The 19675-nt window shown below is 45.7% G+C and overlaps 2 protein-coding genes across 4 annotated transcripts in view; both read right to left on the minus strand.

Annotated features, from left to right (window-relative positions):
- Positions 1 to 1720: 1720 nt before the first annotated feature.
- LMOD3 (leiomodin 3) lies at positions 1721 to 8087 on the minus strand. The gene is made up of 3 exons (XM_063165002.1): positions 7616 to 8087; positions 4390 to 5787; positions 1721 to 2251 (listed from the first exon to the last, which is right to left on the minus strand). Exons 1-3 carry the CDS (start codon positions 7910 to 7912, stop codon positions 2225 to 2227), a joined length of 1722 nt encoding a protein of 573 aa, XP_063021072.1. The 5' UTR covers positions 7913 to 8087; the 3' UTR covers positions 1721 to 2224.
- A 9154-nt stretch (positions 8088 to 17241) lies between these two features.
- FRMD4B (FERM domain containing 4B) overlaps positions 17242 to 19675 on the minus strand; it is a 91602-nt gene continuing 89168 nt past the window's right edge. For all 3 annotated transcript variants that reach the window (XM_063165005.1, XM_063165003.1, XM_063165004.1), the window contains exon 23: positions 17242 to 18965. In XM_063165005.1, coding sequence (XP_063021075.1) covers positions 18845 to 18965 — 121 coding nt within the window. In that variant the 3' untranslated portion in view covers positions 17242 to 18844. The remainder of the gene's footprint in view (positions 18966 to 19675) is intronic.

Here is a 19675-nt window from a genome sequence, read left to right on the forward strand (position 1 = left end):
GTGTCAGCTTTTTGAGCCCAGGGGACCTCTGAGCTGAAATATTCCAGCCTTGCTCTTGCATCCTTAAGACAGCTGCTCTACAGAGGTGGAATACTTACTGTATTTCTTCATGCAGCTTTGGTCTCTTACATAACTCAACTCTACTTAACTGGGATTTCAATTCCTGTTAATTACCTGAGAGGGATTTTTGCCTCTAGGATTACTGAGAGCTGTGCCCAGAGCAGTACTGGTACCAGCTCTGCTGCAGTCAAGCTGATCGTGTGATGTCTGTGTGTGCCTCCCTCCTGCTGTGATCACTGAGAGGCTGCTCAGTGGGAGAACGTGGATCAGAGCAGAGTTTCACGGGTCATGCTCTATCCACCCTGGAAACTCATGTTTGGCAGCTTCTGGGTGTAGCAGTAATTGGTACCTGGCAGCTTCAATCGGAGATTGTAAAGCACTATATTACATATTCCTTTGTGCTTCCCTGTCCCAACTGCTGCAGTCTGAGCTGCACCAGCCTGGCCTTGAAGCCAGTCTGGAGAGCAGTGTCCTCCAGCAGCTTTCCTGGGCAGTCACCTGGTGCATTTGTCACCTGCTGCTGTGCTCTGTGCAAAGCCTTGGTTGGAAGTACCAAGCTTCTTCCTTTCCTGCTCTTCACCTTTACAAAAAGAAAGGGCTGCAATGAAAATTACTTTCTTTCTTTCTTTATGTGACTTCCCTGCTATATGATGCTTTAAAGCTATTTGCTCTCTCTTGGGCAATACAGAAATCAGCTTTCCCAAGTTTGGGGCATCACATTTGCAAGCAGAAGCAGAGCTGAGAAGGAGCTTTACAAGTATGGAAGGTGGAGATTGGAAAGAGACCTGGTGATAGGTACCAAAAGGACAAGAACAAGTGAAAATTTGAACAAGTGACAGCAGAGACTACCTTGGATTCAAGAGGTCTTGGACATTGCTGATACTACAGGACTATTAAAATAAACATGGGAAGGGGGAGCAGGGAGGGACTGGGATTTAGCTGCCAAGGGAAGGTTGCTAAGAGTTACCACTCAGAGATGAACTCACCTGAAGGAAATCCTGCCAGGAGCTACAAAGCTGTGCCTTTGGATCAAGCAGCCCCAGGAAGGTAGATTTTAGCACAGGGAAAGCCTTTGTTCTTTTCCTGTGCCTTGTAGCTTTAAAAAAATATAGCCTCAAAAACAATTGGTTTCTTGTGGATGTCTTTCACAAGAGTGTGACTTACCTCTAGCTGCTGTACAAGAAAGACAGGAGAAGAACTTAATGATCATAAAGTGATCATAAAGAGGGAGGAGAAAAAAAACCCATAAAATTATTAAGGGAAAACTGAGTTGTGTATATACAGGTTTTACCCCTTCAAATCCAGCCTGCCAGGATGTGACACACTATTCACACATCATACTAGGAGGAATTAGGTGTTTCTTAAACCCCTGGAATAGTGGTGAGGCTCATCCTCCTGCCACAAACAGCGTGGAGAGAGACCTAAAATGGCATTTCAGTGCTCTCCAAGGTGGCTGCAATTAAGGATTACAGTAAGACCATGGTGAATCACAGGGAATGAACATCACAGTTCTCAAAGCAGAGCATGGCATCATCTTTTAAATGCTGATCAGGTAAATATCCACTAGACATTGTTCTGAAATAGAGGGAGCTTGGAAGGTGTTTGTTGTACCAGAGGAATTGTTCTGTGAGTGCTTTTTAGCAATGGAAGTGCTGCACACTTCTTACAGAGAGAGCTTTATTTCATTTCTGTTTCCTTAGCCTAAAAAATGAAGCTGTATACATAGAAACCAAATACATTTCTCATGGACAAGAGAGTAATAAAGTAGCATGTGTGTGAAAAGAAAGATAAGATAAAGCACAGCGTGTTCCTGCAGAATCTGGCAGCAGAAGGACAACGTGGAAGCAAAATAGTTTGCTGACAAACTAGAAAGACAAGGTTATTGATGCCTCTGAGAAAATACTCCCACAACAATCTGAAGTCTCAGATCCACTTGGCAGACAGATGGCAGCAGGATTGTTTGATACCTGATGGAAACACTTAGCAGTGACTTTTCCCATGCCAGCCGTTTTCAGCACACTCACACAAGTGTGTATCACAAGCTTTGTTCCCAAAGAGTTGAATACACCACCTGGCTTCTGCAGAAAACATCTGCTGAAACAGTTGTAAGCAAAACTTGAGTAGTCCTTATTCCAAGTTGTTTTCTTCAGGTCAGTCTGGTCTCTCACTCCAGCTGCTTTGGCAACGGCACCTGGACAAGGACGTGAAGTATTAGGAGGAGGAAATTTCTCAGCCTTATTTACCAGGCCAGTTTAGTCTAATACAAACCCCCAGAAACTAAAATATAACAGCTGGGAACTCTAGGAGCTATAATTGGGAGCTCTCTTTAGTTTAGAATGTCCCAACTGATGTTTGCAATGCTTAAGGTCCAGGAAATCAGTTTGAAGGCCTTGAGTCTCTCCACAGAGAGAACAAACACCCAACTCAGCTCAAGCAGCAAAACTCCATTTTAGAAATGAAGCTGAGGGAATTGAGGCAAAAAGGAATTACCAAGATCATGGAGGATGGGGAGAAAACACTCTAATGCCCCAAATCCAAGCCAAGTGGTCTGATGACAGAGGCCAAAAAAGAATCAACCCAAAAATCCCCAAACACTCCACCAAAACAAACCACCCCAAGCCCCCAGTATGTGTCCATAGTTTCATCTTTCCATGGGCTGGGATAGCAATTGTTATCTGGCATATTTAGGATGCACCATGAATTGATCTCTCTATCTTTATCCCCGCAGCTGGCATGGATAAAATCCTCCTGATCATTTTGGGGGAACGGCTGGGGTTCAGTACCACCCCTGGCACGTGGCAGCACCCAGGTTTCTCAACCATTGCTGTGTAAAACAAGGGCTGTGCCTGTCAGAGAATGAGCTCCATGGTCCCCCAGGCTCCTGAGAGCTGGGCAGGCAGCAGCTCCCATGGCCATGAAGGACCAGCCTGCTGTCACCAGCACAATCTGTGAGCTGTCCTCAAGCAGGTCATCTGGTCTGGGATGTGGAACCAAAATGCAAACCCTAGACTGGCCCAGAAAGGCCAGAAATGCCCTGGGGAGAGGCCTTGGCTGCAGCCAAATTGGAGTGGCCAGCAGAAACTCAGAACCCCAAACCTTGCCTACAGGACAGAATGTTCAGGGTAATCCTGGACCAGAATCTGAGGTCACTGCAGAACCTGCACCTGCCAAAATATCAGGACAGACTGCTCTGTCTGGAATTACTGAGGAAATAATTATTTCTTTGTAGGTATAAATGGAAGAAAAATTAGGACCGCTATATTAAAATGTCAATATTGAAATAAATGACAATTACAAAATACTACTTGACTATTTTTAACTACAAGGGATTTTCTGTCCTCTTCCTCAAGCCTTGGCAGCACAAACAGGCATCAAGCTACAAATACATCAGCCAGCTTTTAAGATTTCTTGAATCAATGCAAGGGAATGTAACAGGTCAGGAGAACAAGAGCTTAAATCTGGTGGCCAGCATTTTGAGAAGAAGCCCATGAATTTGGTACCCAAGGGAGACCATACCCAAGAGGCAGTTTTCAGTTTTGGACTGGCATTCTAAAGTCAGGATGATCTTGATATCACTTGAGTTGACTACTGAGCAAATTTTCAGAGGTGAAGTTTTACTAGAAAACAAATATAAAATCCCCTACAGTACCACTACTTTCTTCCCACAACCTTGTTCCATCTTCCCTGCTGGTGGACCTAATTTCTTTTTTCCTGTTAGCACTGGAATTTTGTGATTTATCTACATAAGGACAGACAGAAGAATGAGCAGCAAAGGATCAGTAAAATAATACACTCCTTGTTACTGGGTGAGGCAGGCAGGAGCAGGGCTGCAGAGTGTGAGTCCAGGCTGGATTTCAGTGTGTGCCAAGTGCTCTCTTGTGTAAAGTGAGAGCTAAGGAAAAACAAAGCTATTGAAGAGAGAAACATGGGGTTTGTGGGGGACTGATGTGAAAAATAATACCTGTTGTACTCCTGAAATAACAGTCCCAGAATACCATGGGTCTGTCATAACTAATACACTATTAGGAGCATAGAAAAGTTGAGTTTCTGTGGGTTTGTTCACCTCCTTAGTGAATTTCCTTTCTTTTACCCTGTGGATGCAGCCAGGGATGCACAAGGCTGCAGCCTTGGTGTGAGTCCCCTGTGTACCTTAGTGCTGCTGTGAAACAACAACCTGCACACCAGGAGTGGCAGCCTGACACAAAAGGGTGACAATGCCATGTGCAGGTGCATTTGCCAGCCCTGCCAAAGCCCAGCATTTCCAGCCAGGTCTCAGAGCACAGCAGGTGAGTGCCTTTTCCCCCCTCGGAGGCACCACTCTGCACGTACCGGCCTGAGATAGGCGACGTTGCTCTGGCGGATGTCGTTGAGGAGCTGATCTCTGGGGGTTATTTCCACCAGGGGAGGAGGTCTTCTCCTGGGAACTGGTTTGAGTGTTTTGATGACGTCCTTGAGGTTGGTTTTCTCAGCAGGCTCCACATACTCTGGCACGGGGGGTTTGCGCTGGGTCTTCTTCAGCTTCACCACTCTGAAGCTGATGGGCTTCTCCCTGCACGGCTGCTCGGGTGCTGGTGGCCTCGTGTTCTCCTGCCTTTTGTTCAGTGACACAGCTGCAGGGACGGGGGGTTTGGGGGCTTGTGGGGGCTCCTGCATCCTCAGCTGGGACAGCGGTACCCCCAGCATCTCCCACATCCCAGGAGGCAACCCAAGTCCATTCTCCAGCATGGCTATCAACTCCTTCTGCTCCTTCATCTGCTGCTGCCTTTGCCCCTCCTGCCTCTTTTGCCTCTGCTTGTCCAGGTTCCTGCTGAGCAGGTTGGTCACCACCATCCTGGGCCCCGGCAGCTCGAAGTGATAGCCCATTTTGAGGAGGGTGTTGTTGGCTTTCAGCAGCCTGGCAATCTCCATCTCTGCCTGGTGGCCCAGCAGGCCGCGCTGGTTGTGGAAGCGGAGCTCGGTCAGCGTCTCGTTGTACTGCAGGCAGCGCATGATGGCCACGATGCCCTTGCCAGAGATGAAGTTGGAGTCAATGTTCAGTGTGGTGATGCTCCTGTTCTCCCTCAGCATGTTGGCCAGCGCGAACGCCACGCTGTCGTCAGCCCCCACGTTGGCCAGGCTGAACGTTTTTATGTTCTTGTTCTTTTTCATGGCGTTGACAAAATCGATCAGCATTTCCTTAGGGACGTTTTCTATGTTGTTCAGGTTGAGCTCCTTCACGTCTGGGTTGTTTTTTCGGACTTTCTCCAAACTGTCTTCTAAATTGGTTTGATTTCCTGAAGGCCTGGCACTTATCTTCATGAAGCTGGTATCCAGTGCTAACTTCTGGGGGATGTTCAATTTCGATATTTTCTTTTCATTTTCCTTAGGCTTTTCTTTGATTTCTCCTGGTTCTGTAACTGGCTTCTGGCTTATCTGGTTGATGTGACTGTTCTCATTGGTGTAATTCTCCTTTGTTTCCAATTCAGTCTCATTTTCTTCTTCCTCTTCTTCTTCTTCCTCATCATCATCTTCCTCTTCTTCCTCCTCCTCTGCGTCTTCTTTCTCATCCTCCTCCACCACTCTCTCCTTATCACTTCTATCTGTCTTTGAGTCCCCAGGTTGTGTTCTTGACTCGGACACGTGCTCATTTTGGTAATGTCTCTCTTTTCCCTCTGTTCCTGGCATCCTCCCTCCAGCCACCTCTCCACCGCTGCCGGCCTCTCCTTCCATCTCCTCCGCAGCACTTCTCTGAGGAAGACAAAACCTCACAGCTGAAATAGTTGCAAAACATCTTTGTTACAATAACTTTCTGCTCAAATAAACACGTAGCAGCTGGATTTAGATCCCTCTATGCCCATACAATAGAGATTAATCCTTAAAAGTGTCACTGCTGTAAATTCAGGCCGCACCAGCTTGCTTGGGAACACTGGAACAACTTGTTCCTAAAGAAGCTGCAAACCAGTTTCTCATCTTTGCCTACTAAATTAAGTCCTAACAATTAAATCCTGAACATATTTAATGATATGTTAAGATAGTCTTTGAACCCTTCTGGGGGTTGAGAGTTTCTGATCCAAAGTCTCTTTTTGGATTTAGTGCAATCTTTATAATTTCTTTGACAAGAAAGTTTCCTTTGTATGCCACAAAGCACTGGACATCGGTGCGACCCCCTGTTGGTTTGCTCAGCCCAAGGAGGAGCGAAGAGGGCACATTGTGACCACTGTGGAATCATCAGAATCATCAGCACAAGGGACAACAGGGCCACCTGCCCTGGCAGTCCCAGAGCATCACACCTAAGGCAGCACCTTACTGAAGACAAAACATTAGCTCAGTTTGGAGTCCAGAGATAAGAATCCAGCCCCTGCACAAAGCAGCTGCAGGGCAGTGAGGCTTCTGCCATCCAAATAAATTAGCTGCAAACATCTACCAATTCTAGAGACACTCCTTGCTGAGATTTTTCTTTGTCAAGCATCTTTTTGCAAGCGGTTCCTCTATCACAGAGAAATGCTAATAAAGCACTAATAAAATCAAGCTATTTCCCTGAGATTTTCTCTCTTCAGGCAGGACAGTGCCATGGCTTGGGCTGAGCCCAAAGTCAGACAAAATGGTCCCAGTCACTTCTGCCCTTGGGGCTGTGGTGGTGAATGGGTTTGGGATGGGGATTGATGGACCAGCTGTGAATGCAGCAGCCAGCTCCACACCCAGGTTTCAGATTTAACCTCTGAAGTGTTTACAAAATTGTTTCTTTGAGCATAAGAGTGCAGGAGAAAAAATCCCACAGATTTCCCCTGGTCTCCAAAGGCAGCCCATGAAACCTGCCTTGGGAAGTCTGGGATGTGCCACACTGGTGAGTATTAGCAAACCGCTGATATTTAAAACAAAAATAAAATAAATCAGTCACCTCAAATTCACTTCCAGTGAACTTCACATTCAAGTATGGATGTGTTTCATCTGGCCAAGTTTCAATTCTATTAACCTATTTTTAAGTGTAGCCCTCATCCTGAAAGATATCTAAGTATGACCTTAACTTCATTTAAAAGTCATGGGGATAGTCAAATAAATTTAAGCATTGTATTGAGTATGGTTGAACTAGTTCAAGAGTTTGCATGCTTGGTTGTTAATGTTTCACCCTGTTAAAATACAGTGGTTTGGGATTTTTCTCCAGTACATAATTAAATTCTGTCAATTAATAATTTAATTTGTATGATTAATATAATCTTCCATGGAAAAGCAACACGGTGTTCTTCCATATGCAAAATCAAACTAATTAGAGTTACATCCTCCAAAACTGATCTTGTGACAGTTTCTCAGTGATTTTCTTTACCCTAATCAGAATTAGGATTTTTTTTTTCTGTTAAAAAGCTTAAGTAAATATTTGGGAAAAGCAATTAAAAAATTACTAACCCTGACATCAGTCCAAGCTGGATTCTATCACTGATGAGGCTTTTAGGATTAATCTACATTCGTTTGTACTCTGCCTTATGTAAGGGACAGAAGCAGAGGCAGGTTAAGGTATTAAAGCTACAAAACAGATCCCACTGCTGATGCATAATAAATATTTGTGATTTCTGCTTGTTACCTCAGAGGGCAGGAGGGTGACAGGAACTCTCTCATCCTCGAGCATGCGTCTGGATGCCTTCTGCCAGTACAGGTAATCCACCAGGGACCTGTGGTCGAAGCTGCCCGTGGGGGGTTTCTCCGTCTGATCCCTCTGTATCATTCCAGTCGGGATTTCAGGGTCTGGGGCCATGACTTCCATCTCACTCTGCAGCTCCTTCAGCTCCTCAGGGGACAGGTTAGCCAGGATTTCATCTTCATCAATGTCCTCGGGACACACGTCTTCGTCGGAGTTCTGGCCAAGTTCAGACATGTTCATTCTCCCCTCCTTCCTCTAACACTTTTTAAACCTAAAGAGAAAGATAAATTTCAAAGGATTTCCTTTTTTTCCCCCCTCACTGGCAGTAGTTATCTGGTTAAAATGAGCGGTTCATGTTTTGGTCCTGAGCTGTGGCAGCTCCTGGGCTCAGTGTGGGACACAGCCCGTGCAGCTGAGTCTATATTAAGCTGCGCTTGGCTGGATGAAGAGAATTTATAGCGACGCTCCATTTTCAGCAACCTGTCAGCTGTGCAAACCCTTCTGACATTTCAGTGCAGCTGGTGTGTCCCCCACGGAGGGAGGCAGGAGACAGACATGTTCCAGAGGATTCCTGGGACACTGCACTGCTCAGGGCGGAATCACCAGAGCAGGATGAAGGGACATCAGCGGCACCTGTGAGATGTGCAGGTGAAATCTGGCCTCTGGGAAGAATCAGCAAGGTTTCTGTGTCCATAACATCAACTCTTCTTGGCTGACAGCTCATCTCCAGATCATCCTTCTCCTACTTTTTACCTTTTTTTTTTTTTTTTTTTTTTCAGAATTAATATGCAGCCACAAAGATTTACTGTTATATTTGTAGACCTGATGTAGCACCCTAAAATCCTTTTTTTCTTAGGTGTCCATTTCATCCAAGTGCCTCCTTTTTTCTTCAGAATACTTTATAGACTGCTAAATTCCCACAGCAAACCTCCAGCATCACCATGTGCATGGTTTTTTTGTAAGAGTAGAGTAGCAAGGGTGGCTCATTTTGCTACTCACAGTTTGGGCCATTCATTGGATTAGGAAGATTTCTTATAATTTCAGATTTTATTTGCAGGGGTATCAAATCAAATCCTCACCTTGCAAATGCAGCTTCCACAGGAGCAAAACCATGGGGGAGAGGCTCTGAAACCATGCCCTGCCAATTTTTAAACCATATTTCTCATCACAGTCTCAGCCATGCTCTGCTGGAGTCTGCCAGCAGCAAAATAGGCTCTGCATGATGATGGTGTCTCTGTGCTGTGTTTTGTAACATGAAACATGGAGCTCTAAGCCCTCTTCACCTCTATTAAAAGTCCATTATCCAAAGGTCCTCATTTGATTCATGCTGTTACACAGCAGGGAAGAGGGCAAAAATTTAGGAACGGCGTAAGTGGCAAAGGAAAAGATAATAAATGTTTCTCACTTAAACAAGCCAAGAATGCAATGGCTCCATTTGCCCCTTTAGTATTTCAGGGATGTCCTTATCCATGTTTTATTTTATGCAGTGGCAAGCACAACAACAGACCCACACATCAATCTATCTGCTCCAGCAGATCTAACCCCCAGTGATTGCTGCCCATAGTAGAACCCATAAATGGTTTCCTGGCGTTCTCAAATAAATCAGTGCTCCTCAGCAGCCTGCATGCTGCTCTCCCAAACCGTGCAGTTTGGGCCCCAGAAGGTGTCTGTTCAGTGCTTGCTGCTCACTTGCTGATTTCTTGCCTGTAAATAAAGCCCCATGCCACCTGCTTGGGTTTCCATGATCTTCAGCCAGGCCATCTTGGGCCATGGTCTTATCAGATCATCCAAGTTAAGCAGGGTCAAACCCATGAATTCCTCCTGAGAAGGAAAACAGGGGTACTGAGAACACTATCAGGTGTTTGAAAACCACTTTTTCTCTTAAGCAGAAATATATCACTTGTCAATACCACCATTAGGAAACTCTAGACTGGGAATGATGCCTTCCCCATCAGATGCAGAGCAAGGGGCTGCCTGGTGACACCTCTCCTGGTGACATGGGTGCTAATCCTACAGATTTCCAAGGTGGGTATCATATTTTGCCTACTTTAGGTCTCTCCTCCATAAATTATGTTTCCAGGATGTACTTCCTTTCTTAACACACTGCTTAGTGTTTTGGTGTTCTGGTAACAGCACATTAGAGCAACAAACAACACCCTGGAGGTGAGGACACGCTCACAGTGGGTCTAAAACACTTTTCCAAGTCTAAACTCCCATCTCCTTCCCAAAAACATTTGTTGGTGCTCCCCTCGGAGCTTTCCAATCACACATTTCTCAACCTTCATTAAGACAGGAAAGCCACTTCCACTGGTGACACTTGCTATTTCCACACCAATTTGACACTTGTTCAGGAATCCCTGGACTAACAAACTGCTGCACTGCTACCAGAGGGCAGAACTGTGCTGAGCCAGAGCTGCACTCAAAGCCCCAGCAGAAGACAAGAGAAGGAAAACAGGGGTGCTGAGAACTCTATCAGGTGTTTGAAAACCACTTGTGATTGTGCAACAATCGCAGAGCAATTCCTACAGGTAATAGCAGCTCAAAACTCACACTAAGCAGGTACCCAACAAGCATTAAACAAAAGCACTTCAGACAAAGGATGAGGTCTGCCCTGGGTAATGAGCCATTCTTCCTCCCTGCTCACCGTTTGTAAGGCAGTACTCACATATGGATGAACTCTGGAATGAAACCAGCAGCCTCTGCTGCAGGATTGCTTCACATCATTGATTTTTTTCCCTCATTTAAACATTCACTTCAAAAATTTCAACCTATCCCTCATGAGAGCCAAAAAGTTGTTAAGTTCTTATCTTGAATATCAGCAAGGCCTGATTGCTGTGTCACCCCTTGAGAGGAGGCAGCCCATGTTTCAAGTGCCTAAAACTGTTCTATTTTTAAGGTAATTGATGCTTGCCACATGCTGTGGCCAAATATTGGAGAGCAATTTCTATAATGTTGGCTTTCATTTTTTTTTTGTTATAAATCCCCCCACATTCACTCCCCTCTATTGCCAATCCATGGCATTTCCAAGTGCCCCTGGAAGGAGTCAGGAATGTGCCCATGTAACATAACCTTGCAATACCTTTGATAAACTCTTAGGCTGATGGGAGAGTCTAAAATTGACAATCAGTAGCATACAGCAAGCATGCCCAGCAACGCAGTGTAACCCAATACAGGGATTATGAAGGGTCAGATGATGGGGTCTGAACAATAACAACCACTGAGCAATGGGAGCAGTCATAGAGAGACACCCTGTGGGAAAAAAAATCACCCACCACACCTCCAAACTCTTCCAGATATAAATATATCAGATTAAGTTTGTGGCTTAAATAGCGTAAGGACCCCTGACTTTGGAGGTATTTGCCCAAGTTGTTCGACAGGGAGCTGCAAAGGCAAACCCTGTGAGAAGCAGCAGGCACAGCAGGCTGGGTCAGGGCAGGAGGGGGCAGAGGGATGGGGATCTGAGCCCTCCACTGCTGCCCCAGCTCAGCCAACCCCGTGTCACTGTGCTGAGACCCCTCATCATCTCCCATGATCCCTCCCATCATCACTGTGTGGGTGCCTTGTGATTTCCTCTGCCTCTAGAGAAACAAGCAGAGCTGCATCTCCTGTTTCAGTGGGACCTGGATGCTTCTAATTTGCCTCCTCCCCCCCAAAAAAAAGAGCTTGGTAATTTATTTATTTATTTGAGTTTCCATTTTTAGAGAAATCTGAGAGCAGCTACAGTACCTGTGCAGTAGGAAACAACCTCTGTCATCATCCACCTTCTTGATTACAGCAAAAGAAAACATCAACAAGTGTAGGGAGAAAAGGGGAGTGTGGAGAAGGCTTTGGTCATGACAGAAATCAAGGACAGAACATTTCAGCCTGGGACAGGGCACTGACCACCCACAGTGGCCTGCCCAAAGCAATCCTGTAGGGAAATGCATTGGTAAGTCACACGTGTATGCCTAGGTTTGTATCAAAAAGGGTTAAATAATCAGCAAATGGATTTCTAAATAATTTCAACTCTTTAAAGCCATTAAAAAATATCAAAATCCCCATGGTTTTGGGGTAGCAGACAGCCCCACATATGACTGTTGACCCTGAGATTTTGCTGGTGGGGGTCTGGAGATGACACAAAAGGCAACTGAGCTGCTCCTGGCAGTCTGGGCTGACCCAGGACAAACCTTTGCCCCATTCAGAGCCAAAACCTGTTCCAAATCTGACCCCCAAAGACTGACTTTCTGTGCTTGCTTGCCACTGAACAGCACCACACCTCCCCTGCCATCTCCCAGCATTTTTTACTGACCACAGTCTGAAGAGGCTGGAGTACAGCCAGGGGGGCTGCTCTGCACCATGTCCTGTTACACAGAGCAGTTCTGTGGCTACAGGAGGGAGTTTCTGCTCCCAGATATCACTCACAGCACAAACATGGGCAAAATGCTGAAACACTGAGCACTGGTTTCTGCTCACTTGCTGTTTTCCTTTCCCAGCTTGTTATTTATGTGACCTTGGTGAAGCTCTTGTAAATACCTGAATGTTTTCATCCCTGGATAGTGGTTTGTTACCTCCTCTTCCCAAAGCACAGTGCTACCAGCTGCCAAAAGGAGGAGAAAACCAGCCTGTGGTGAATAAAACCAGGTCTGTGAGAGACCATGAGTAATTTTGTTATTTTATGGGGAGCAGGCAATTCATGGTGTTTGTTACCTGACCACGACTTCAGGGACTGAGCTATGGCTCTACCTGGGGCTTCTCACCCATGGGCAAACCCAGAAGGTGCCCTGAGCTGCCCCAGAGTGGCTTTGCCTGCTTTGGGACAGAGCTGAGGCTGTTATGGGGACACTGAGCCCTGCACAGGGAGTGCCTGGGGCAGCACTGGCCCCTGTGTGATGGGCACAGCTGGGCTGGGCACGAGGCACACACGGTGCTGAACCTCACACTGCCCACGGGCACTGCACAGGGCATTCACCCAAATGTTTACTGCTATTAACACAGGGCTTGCCATTCCAAATCTTTGTGCAAAACAGGCTCAGAGATTCAACACTGGCATCAGAAACGCGAGCTCAGACCTTGAGACAAGACATTAATCTCCCTGAGAAGTGTGTGAGAACCTGTCTGTGACAGCATGTGCAATTCAGCAATTTTTTACTGCTAACTCTACCTTTATTCTCACAATTTATCTGCGCTCTGGGTTTGCAGGGAAAAAAAAAACCACAAAAAACCAAAACCTAGGAATGACAAAAGCCTCATGCTAAAAGCAGTGGCTAGAATTAAATGTTAAAATATACCCTCTCTTTTAGGCCAAATCTCTATTTTCACTCTCAATGTTGCCTGGCAGCACTATTAAATCAGAACTGCAATAATACAATGTCAAGGATTCTTCACAAGCAACAACAAAACCTTTGCAAGGAGCAATCACCTCCACATTTCTATGAAACACTGAATTCAGCATAAGCAGATCAGATGAGAAACAGAGTCATCTGTTACAGACACCTTTTCATAAAAATATTTTCTTTAGGATTTTCCTTTCTGGGAAGCTGAGGCTTCAGAAAAAGAATGTAAACAATGGTTATCTGCTGCTGTGAAATGCAATAGGTGCACCTGTGATTGGCCCATGTTGGATGTGTGTAATTAATGAATTAATGGCCAATCAAAGACCGAGCTCTCTCTGGGACAGAGTTGGAGAGAGCTCCTTTGTTTTTCATTCTTTTCTATTCTTAGCTTAGCTAGCCTTCTGAGAACTTTTCCTTCGATTTCTTTTAGTATAGTTATAATGTAGTATATATATCATAAAATAATAAATCAAGCCTTCTGAACATGAGGTCAACATTCTCATCTCTCTTCATCCTGCAACCCTTGTGACCACCAATCATCCTAGGAAACAATGTCACCCTTCACTCTGAAATAGGGTGCATCTTTCTTTTACAGCATCCAAACCTATCACAGCCCCACACCTCGTGTCCTCCTGCCACCAAAACGTGCCCACAGGCAGGGATGCTGCAAAGGCCACGTGGGCACCTCGTCCTGCACGCATGGGGCACGTCCTGCCCTAACCTCAGGCTGCAGCAGGTGCAAGGATTTCTTCTAGAGTTACTCCCTGGCTGGCTGCAAACTCCATCTGCAGCTCTTTGGTGGCACTCTAATGATGAAAGAGAAGCTGAGACTCCTCCCTGCTGTGCTGAACAGGGCAGGAGGTGCCCAGGGAGGCAGAGCACATCCCTCCTCTGCAGCCAAGCACCTGCTGAAGGATTTATGGTGGTGCCCTTCATCACAGGGGACAGGCAGGGATAACCAAGGTGGATGGATGGCAAGGAGCTGCTGCTTGTCAGGAGTCTTGCTTCTGTGTCATTGGAACCCTGACCTTGGTGCCGTGTGTCCCCCTGGGCCACCAGCACTGATCACAACTCACACTGCCCCTTTTCCAAGCAGGAAATGTCACCTCAGACTTCATGTGCTCCAGCAGAGCACAGGGTAAAAAACTTTGATGGTAAATCCTGCCCTGGGAGAGATTTCACTGAGAGAGATTTCACTACTCAGTAGGTGAGTGTGACAGTGGTCACAGGGGTTTTCAGGATGAGGGAAGAGATGGAGATCTGATTCCCTATTTCAGAAGGCTTGATTTATTATTTTATTACATAATATATTACATTAAAACTATACTAAAAAGAATAGAAGGAAAAGTTTCATCTCAGAAAGCTAGCTAAGCTAAGAATAGGAAAGAATAAATAATAAAGGTTTGTGTCTCGGACAGAGAGTCCAAGCTAACTGGGCTGTGGTTGGCCATTGATTGTAAACATCTAAGCTGGGCCAATCACAGATGCACCTGTTGCATTCCACAGCAGCAGATAACCATTGTTTGCATTTTGTTGCTGAAGCTTCTCAGCCGGAAAAATCCTACTGAAAGGATTTTCATGAAAAGATGTCTGTGACAGGTGAGTCCCTACTGTAGCTGACATTGTCAGTTTTAAACCTTAAAAATGTATTAAATATGACAGAAAAGTACAAAGGAGATGGAAGAGCAGTGTAGAATGCAGAAACTTTGCTAGGAGTAGTGTGAACATATCCAGACAGTGCCAGGCAAGCACTGGGAACTTCTCCCCAGGCTCAAGAGCTCTCCTGCAATGATCCCAAAGCCCAGAAGATGGAGCAAACCTTCACTGTTTACAGGATTTCCTAAACACGTTTCGGGACGGGCTGGGTCATGGTGGAGGCCTCTCACCCACCCAGGAGTTACAAACATTGCTGCTGCATTCTTCACTCTTCAGCTGAGCAAGTCCAAGATGATAAAGGAGAAGTCAGCAGAAACCTGCAAGAGTCACAGACTGAGCCACCTTGGCCAGAAAGTTTCACCAGGTGAATTTTAAAGATTAGTGGTGTTAAAAGACTTTCCTGTGTTGGAGAAGGGGCTCCTGGCTCAGCCCCATCCCTCCTGGTCCCTGCACTGGAGGAACGTCCAGCACCAGCCTCCCACAGGGCTCTGGTAACTCCCATCAGTGCTTGTCCTCCCTTATCTCAGTGGTTTTGTTCAAAACAGCAGAGAAGAAGCAGACAGTAATTAAAAATATCAGGCATGGCTTGTTTTAGCTCAGTGCCCAAATTCCTTTTTAAGGATTCCTGGCAAGGACTGGGTCTTCTTTTTAACTCAAAGCACTCCAAACCACTCCACTACACACAGATTTAAGTGGGGTTTTATTTCCCCTCCACACTCCCATCAGCAGCATCTACCTTCTGAAGAGAAAGATGTTTGTAAAATCAAACCCTGTGGTTTGGTGTTTTACCTTGTTCACCTCTTGGCTTTGTTCTGATATTACCAAATAACAATTTCCAGATATTTCTTCATACTGGAAGGGTGAGGGAGGATTCTAGAGGAGCACAAGAGGCAGGACTGCTCCTCTCTCCAACTCTGCTGTCAGGCACTAGATGTCCTCAGTTATCCTGGAGAGGCAGGCTGTGGTTAAACAGCTACACAGAGATGAGATAGGAATTCAAACAAAGCACAGGCAATTTGTCTTTCAGCTGTGAACAAATAGGATCATGATTACAAGTATGTCTTTATGACCTCCTCAGCTGCAGTTGTTTCTGTGAACAGTTGTACATCTGCATCAAAAGATCACTCCAGAAATGCAACAAAGCAAGCTGGGAATCTGCAAAAGGCAAAGTTAAAGGTCCTGGGGAACAACTGGGTGCAGCAGCAGCTCCCCTGACAGGCAGGAGATGCCACAGAGACATCGTGGTCTCCCTTTCCCTCCCTGTGCCACCCAAAACTGACCCTGAGCAACACCTGAGAAAAGCTGGATATTCTAATTCTCTTCTTCTGGGCCTCCTTCTTCACTTTGTATTTTCACCCTTCATAGAAGTTCCTAAAAACAAAACCCTTGAAGAGCCAGGCATGTGGGGAATGACGAGAGGGGCTTGAGAGCCACAGCTCCACCACCCCTGTTCCATTTCCAGCTCCTCTGCTCGGCTCTTGCTAACTGGAAACTGCAACCAGGCTCTGACCTCAACCCAAACCCACCTCAAATCCCCATTTTCTCAACAACTGCACCCAAAACCACCCTGGTGCTGTCCCAGCAAGCCAGGCTGAGTGCCAGGGCTGTGCCAACACGGATGTGTTGGGCTGAGCTGAATCCTGAATGCTGTCAGAAAAGCCAACAGAGAACTCTGTGGGTGCAGCATTAAAACAAAGGATTGCAAACAAAGCTTTAAACGGGGAACAAGCCTTGTTACAAATCTCATTTCCTTTTTGCAGGAAAAGCTTTGATAGTGCTGATTCCATGAGCTCTGGGTAAGGAACTGGAGACTTGGGACCACTCAGCTTCCTGCTCCAAGCACTGGTGGTTTGTAGCAGCAGGGAGCAGTCAGGGCATGAAGAACTTGCCAGCAGACAAACCTCAAATGCTGCTTGGAGAAATGCAGAAGTACAGTGCCATGGGGGTAATTTTAATGGGCACACATGCAGGTTTTTTTTAAACACCTATTTTCACCAGCAACCTGGAAAAAAGAATGAAATTCAGTGGTGGTTGTGAAATTTATGGACACATCAAAAAGTAGGGGATGACGGCTCAGAAGAGAGGAGAGTAAAACTGAATAACCTCAGCTACTGGATGCCCAGGCTGCAGAAGCAGCTGTACATCTGAAACCCAAGTCACTCTTACAGACAGGGGGTGTCTCAGGGGGCACAAACTCCAAACAGGACCCAGCAGGTGAGCAACACAAACCCTAAAAGCCACGTTCCAAATGGGAAAGGCTGTGACAATTCCTAAGTGCAAGGAGAGATGAGCAAGAAGCATTTTCAACAACACAAGGACACCTCTGTGTCTGTATCACTGGAGGGACGGTGAGAGAGCCCAGCTTGGCTCCCTCAGTACAGCTGATGGAGAAGCAGAAATTCTGACCTGATATTCTGATGTTTTGGGATCTCTGACCTGCCTAGGGCCAACCTTCCTTCAGATGAGACCACTGACCCTCTGCAGCCCAGCCAACACCACAGGCCAAAAGAAATCAGACCACAATGATTTACTTCAAAGCCCTGCAATATCACACACTGCACATTCCCAAGTACTCAAGGAGAAACAGGAGGAATGCTGAAGTGGTTTTGGTAGCACACTTTTCAGTTTATTGACCTATACAAAATAATAGGTCTAAAAAATTCAGGAGTAGTAAAAGAATAAGCAAAAAGAGCTCTCGCATTTCTAGAAGGCTATACAAATATGCAAAACCAAGGAAATAAGTTATTTTTTATTTTGTTTTTGTTCGTTTAATTTCAAATTGCGACTCTAATAATACAAACAACTAAGTACCAGCTTAACAAGTGTGTCCTTCTGTATATATTACATGCTCTGGAATACTGGTAAAAAATGTCAAAAAAGTTTATCAGAAACCTTTCTATTCACAATATGAACAAGGAGTAACTAATCTTCTGTATAAAAGAACAAAAGAGCACCATTTCTGGAATCCTGAAGCACAGTACAGCTGAGAAACGAGAGAGATTTTACCATATGCAGACGAGTCATCAGGAACCAGGCAGGATAACCCCGTGCCAGTTTGCTCCTGCAGATGGATGACCTGAGGTAGGTTTATCCCTCTTAAATCCAGACTGCAGCCATGTGTTTTTTTCCCTACACAAATGGTTCTGTGAAAAGGCTGTTCTGCCACTCTGACTCTGCAACGCACCTGGCAGTTCAGGTGACTCCTGGTACAATCCTAATGCCCCTCATTTTAAGGCACCCACTTGGCTGTTTGTGTTTGCATCCACCTTAGAACACTGGCCACTGCTACCAAATTGTCCCTGGGGGCTCCCCACTGTGGATCCTTGACCCGCTGTGGCACAGCAACCTGTCACTGTCACCGCTGAACAGGGGTCACCGTGCAGCCACAGTGAAAATTTGCCTACTCCTCCACACAGTGAGGCTGTACCATGGAAAGGTCATTAAATGGGCCATAATTAATTATGTTTTATCATGGAAAAGAGAATTCAAAGTTGACTGCTTCTGTTTCCAAATCCACAACTAGCTATTAGTTTTACACGATGTATGCATCAGCACATTTTTTTTTTCTTTCCAGAACTTGCTTGTGGTGCTAACAAACACTCTTAACGACACCCCAAAAACTAGACAGACTCATTCAAACCTCCAAAATACAAAAACTCCAGCCTTCCTTCAAGTAATGTTCCAATACTGATTCAGTCACCCTCACTCACACACACAGATCTATCCTTCATAAGCCTATGAAACCTCTTCCAGGTCCTCATAAGCCATGGCAGAATAAATTTTCATTTTTTCTTCTTCTTCCAGACATCAGACTTGTGCTCTTATAATTCCTGGTTTTTCCATAAGAGTCTCCTTTTCACATTTTTTTTTTTCTCTGAGGTTTGCCTTCAACACCTTCCAATCTTCCCAAAAAGTGCTTGCTAAATATAAATACTTCAACCAAGTGCTGCAGCTGCTCGAAGATGAACTGTGGCTTGCCCTGGGCTGTACGGATTCACAAAGAGACGCCATTCGTGGTAAGACTTTGTCAGTTTGCTACAGTCCCTCTGAACGCTGAATTCCACCTTTCCCAGCAGGACAAACAGCCTCTGCTTCCTCTTTTTGCTCCTTTTGCCAAGTTCCGCCCGAGGCCGGGTGCGGCGTTCTGTGCAAGGCACGCAGGGGTAGGAGGGAGGGAGGGAGGGAGTGAGGGGCTGCACGGGGGCTACACCAGCGTCCCAGGCTTGGAGTCCTCGTGCCAGAACAGCCTCTGCTCGCTGCTGGGCAGCTCTGCTTCCAGGCCATCCTCCTCGTCCCCTCCCAGCTGGCTCGGCTCCACGTAGGTCCTGCAACACAGACATGGCACCGGCGTCAGCTGAGGGCCCTGCCCGTGCACCTCCCTTGGGCTCAGAGTGATGCTGGTTATTTGGAGTTTGCCTCCAAGCACAAACCCAATTTTCGTGCTGTAATCATTAAAGTTGCGTGCAAAGCAATCCCAGCTGCTCCAAACTGTCATAGTATCACAGACTGGTTTGGCTTGGAGGGATTTTACAGCTCACCTTGTTCCAACATCCCTGCCCTGGGCAGGGACACCTTCCACTACACCGCATTGCTCCAAGCCCCATCCAACCTGGCCTTGAGCTCTGTCAAGGCTGTTGGGTGTACTGATTGCTTGTTTGCCATGATCACATTAAAGTAGAAAATAAAGCAGACGAACAATCAGACAAGTGATTAAGAATGTGGAAAATTAATAGCTAATGAACCTCATTTAGATAAAGCTGCTAATACAAGCAGAATTTTCGAAGCTCAATTATGAGAAATCAAAAAATTAGTAGAAACAGTATTTTTAAACACTGTTGCCATAGATATTTTAAATCACTTCAGTAAAACAGCCCATAGCACTTAGCTTAGGAAAAAAAAGGATCTAGCAGCAGCTTTTATGTATTCCCTTACACTTTCATTTATTTTAAAACAAACAGAATTAAAAATTCCGTATTTTCACACAAGTCGGTCTGGCAGCAAGCACAAACTGCAACCCACAAAGCAGGAGGCACAC

Source organism: Melospiza melodia, chromosome 10, assembly GCF_035770615.1.
Source record: "Melospiza melodia melodia isolate bMelMel2 chromosome 10, bMelMel2.pri, whole genome shotgun sequence".
NCBI lineage: Eukaryota > Metazoa > Chordata > Aves > Passeriformes > Passerellidae > Melospiza > Melospiza melodia.

Excerpts from the sequence above, each read along its gene's own strand:
- LMOD3 (XM_063165002.1), bottom strand. The coding sequence starts at position 7,912 with ATGAACATGTCTGAACTTGGCCAGAACTCCGACGAAGACGTGTGTCCC. Across the intron at positions 5,788-7,615 it reads TCACCCTCCTGCCCTCTGAG|AGAAGTGCTGCGGAGGAGAT; the intron begins GTAACAAGCAGA and ends TGTCTTCCTCAG. Across the intron at positions 2,252-4,389 it reads ACGTCGCCTATCTCAGGCCG|GTGCCGTTGCCAAAGCAGCT; the intron begins GTACGTGCAGAG and ends GTCCTTGTCCAG.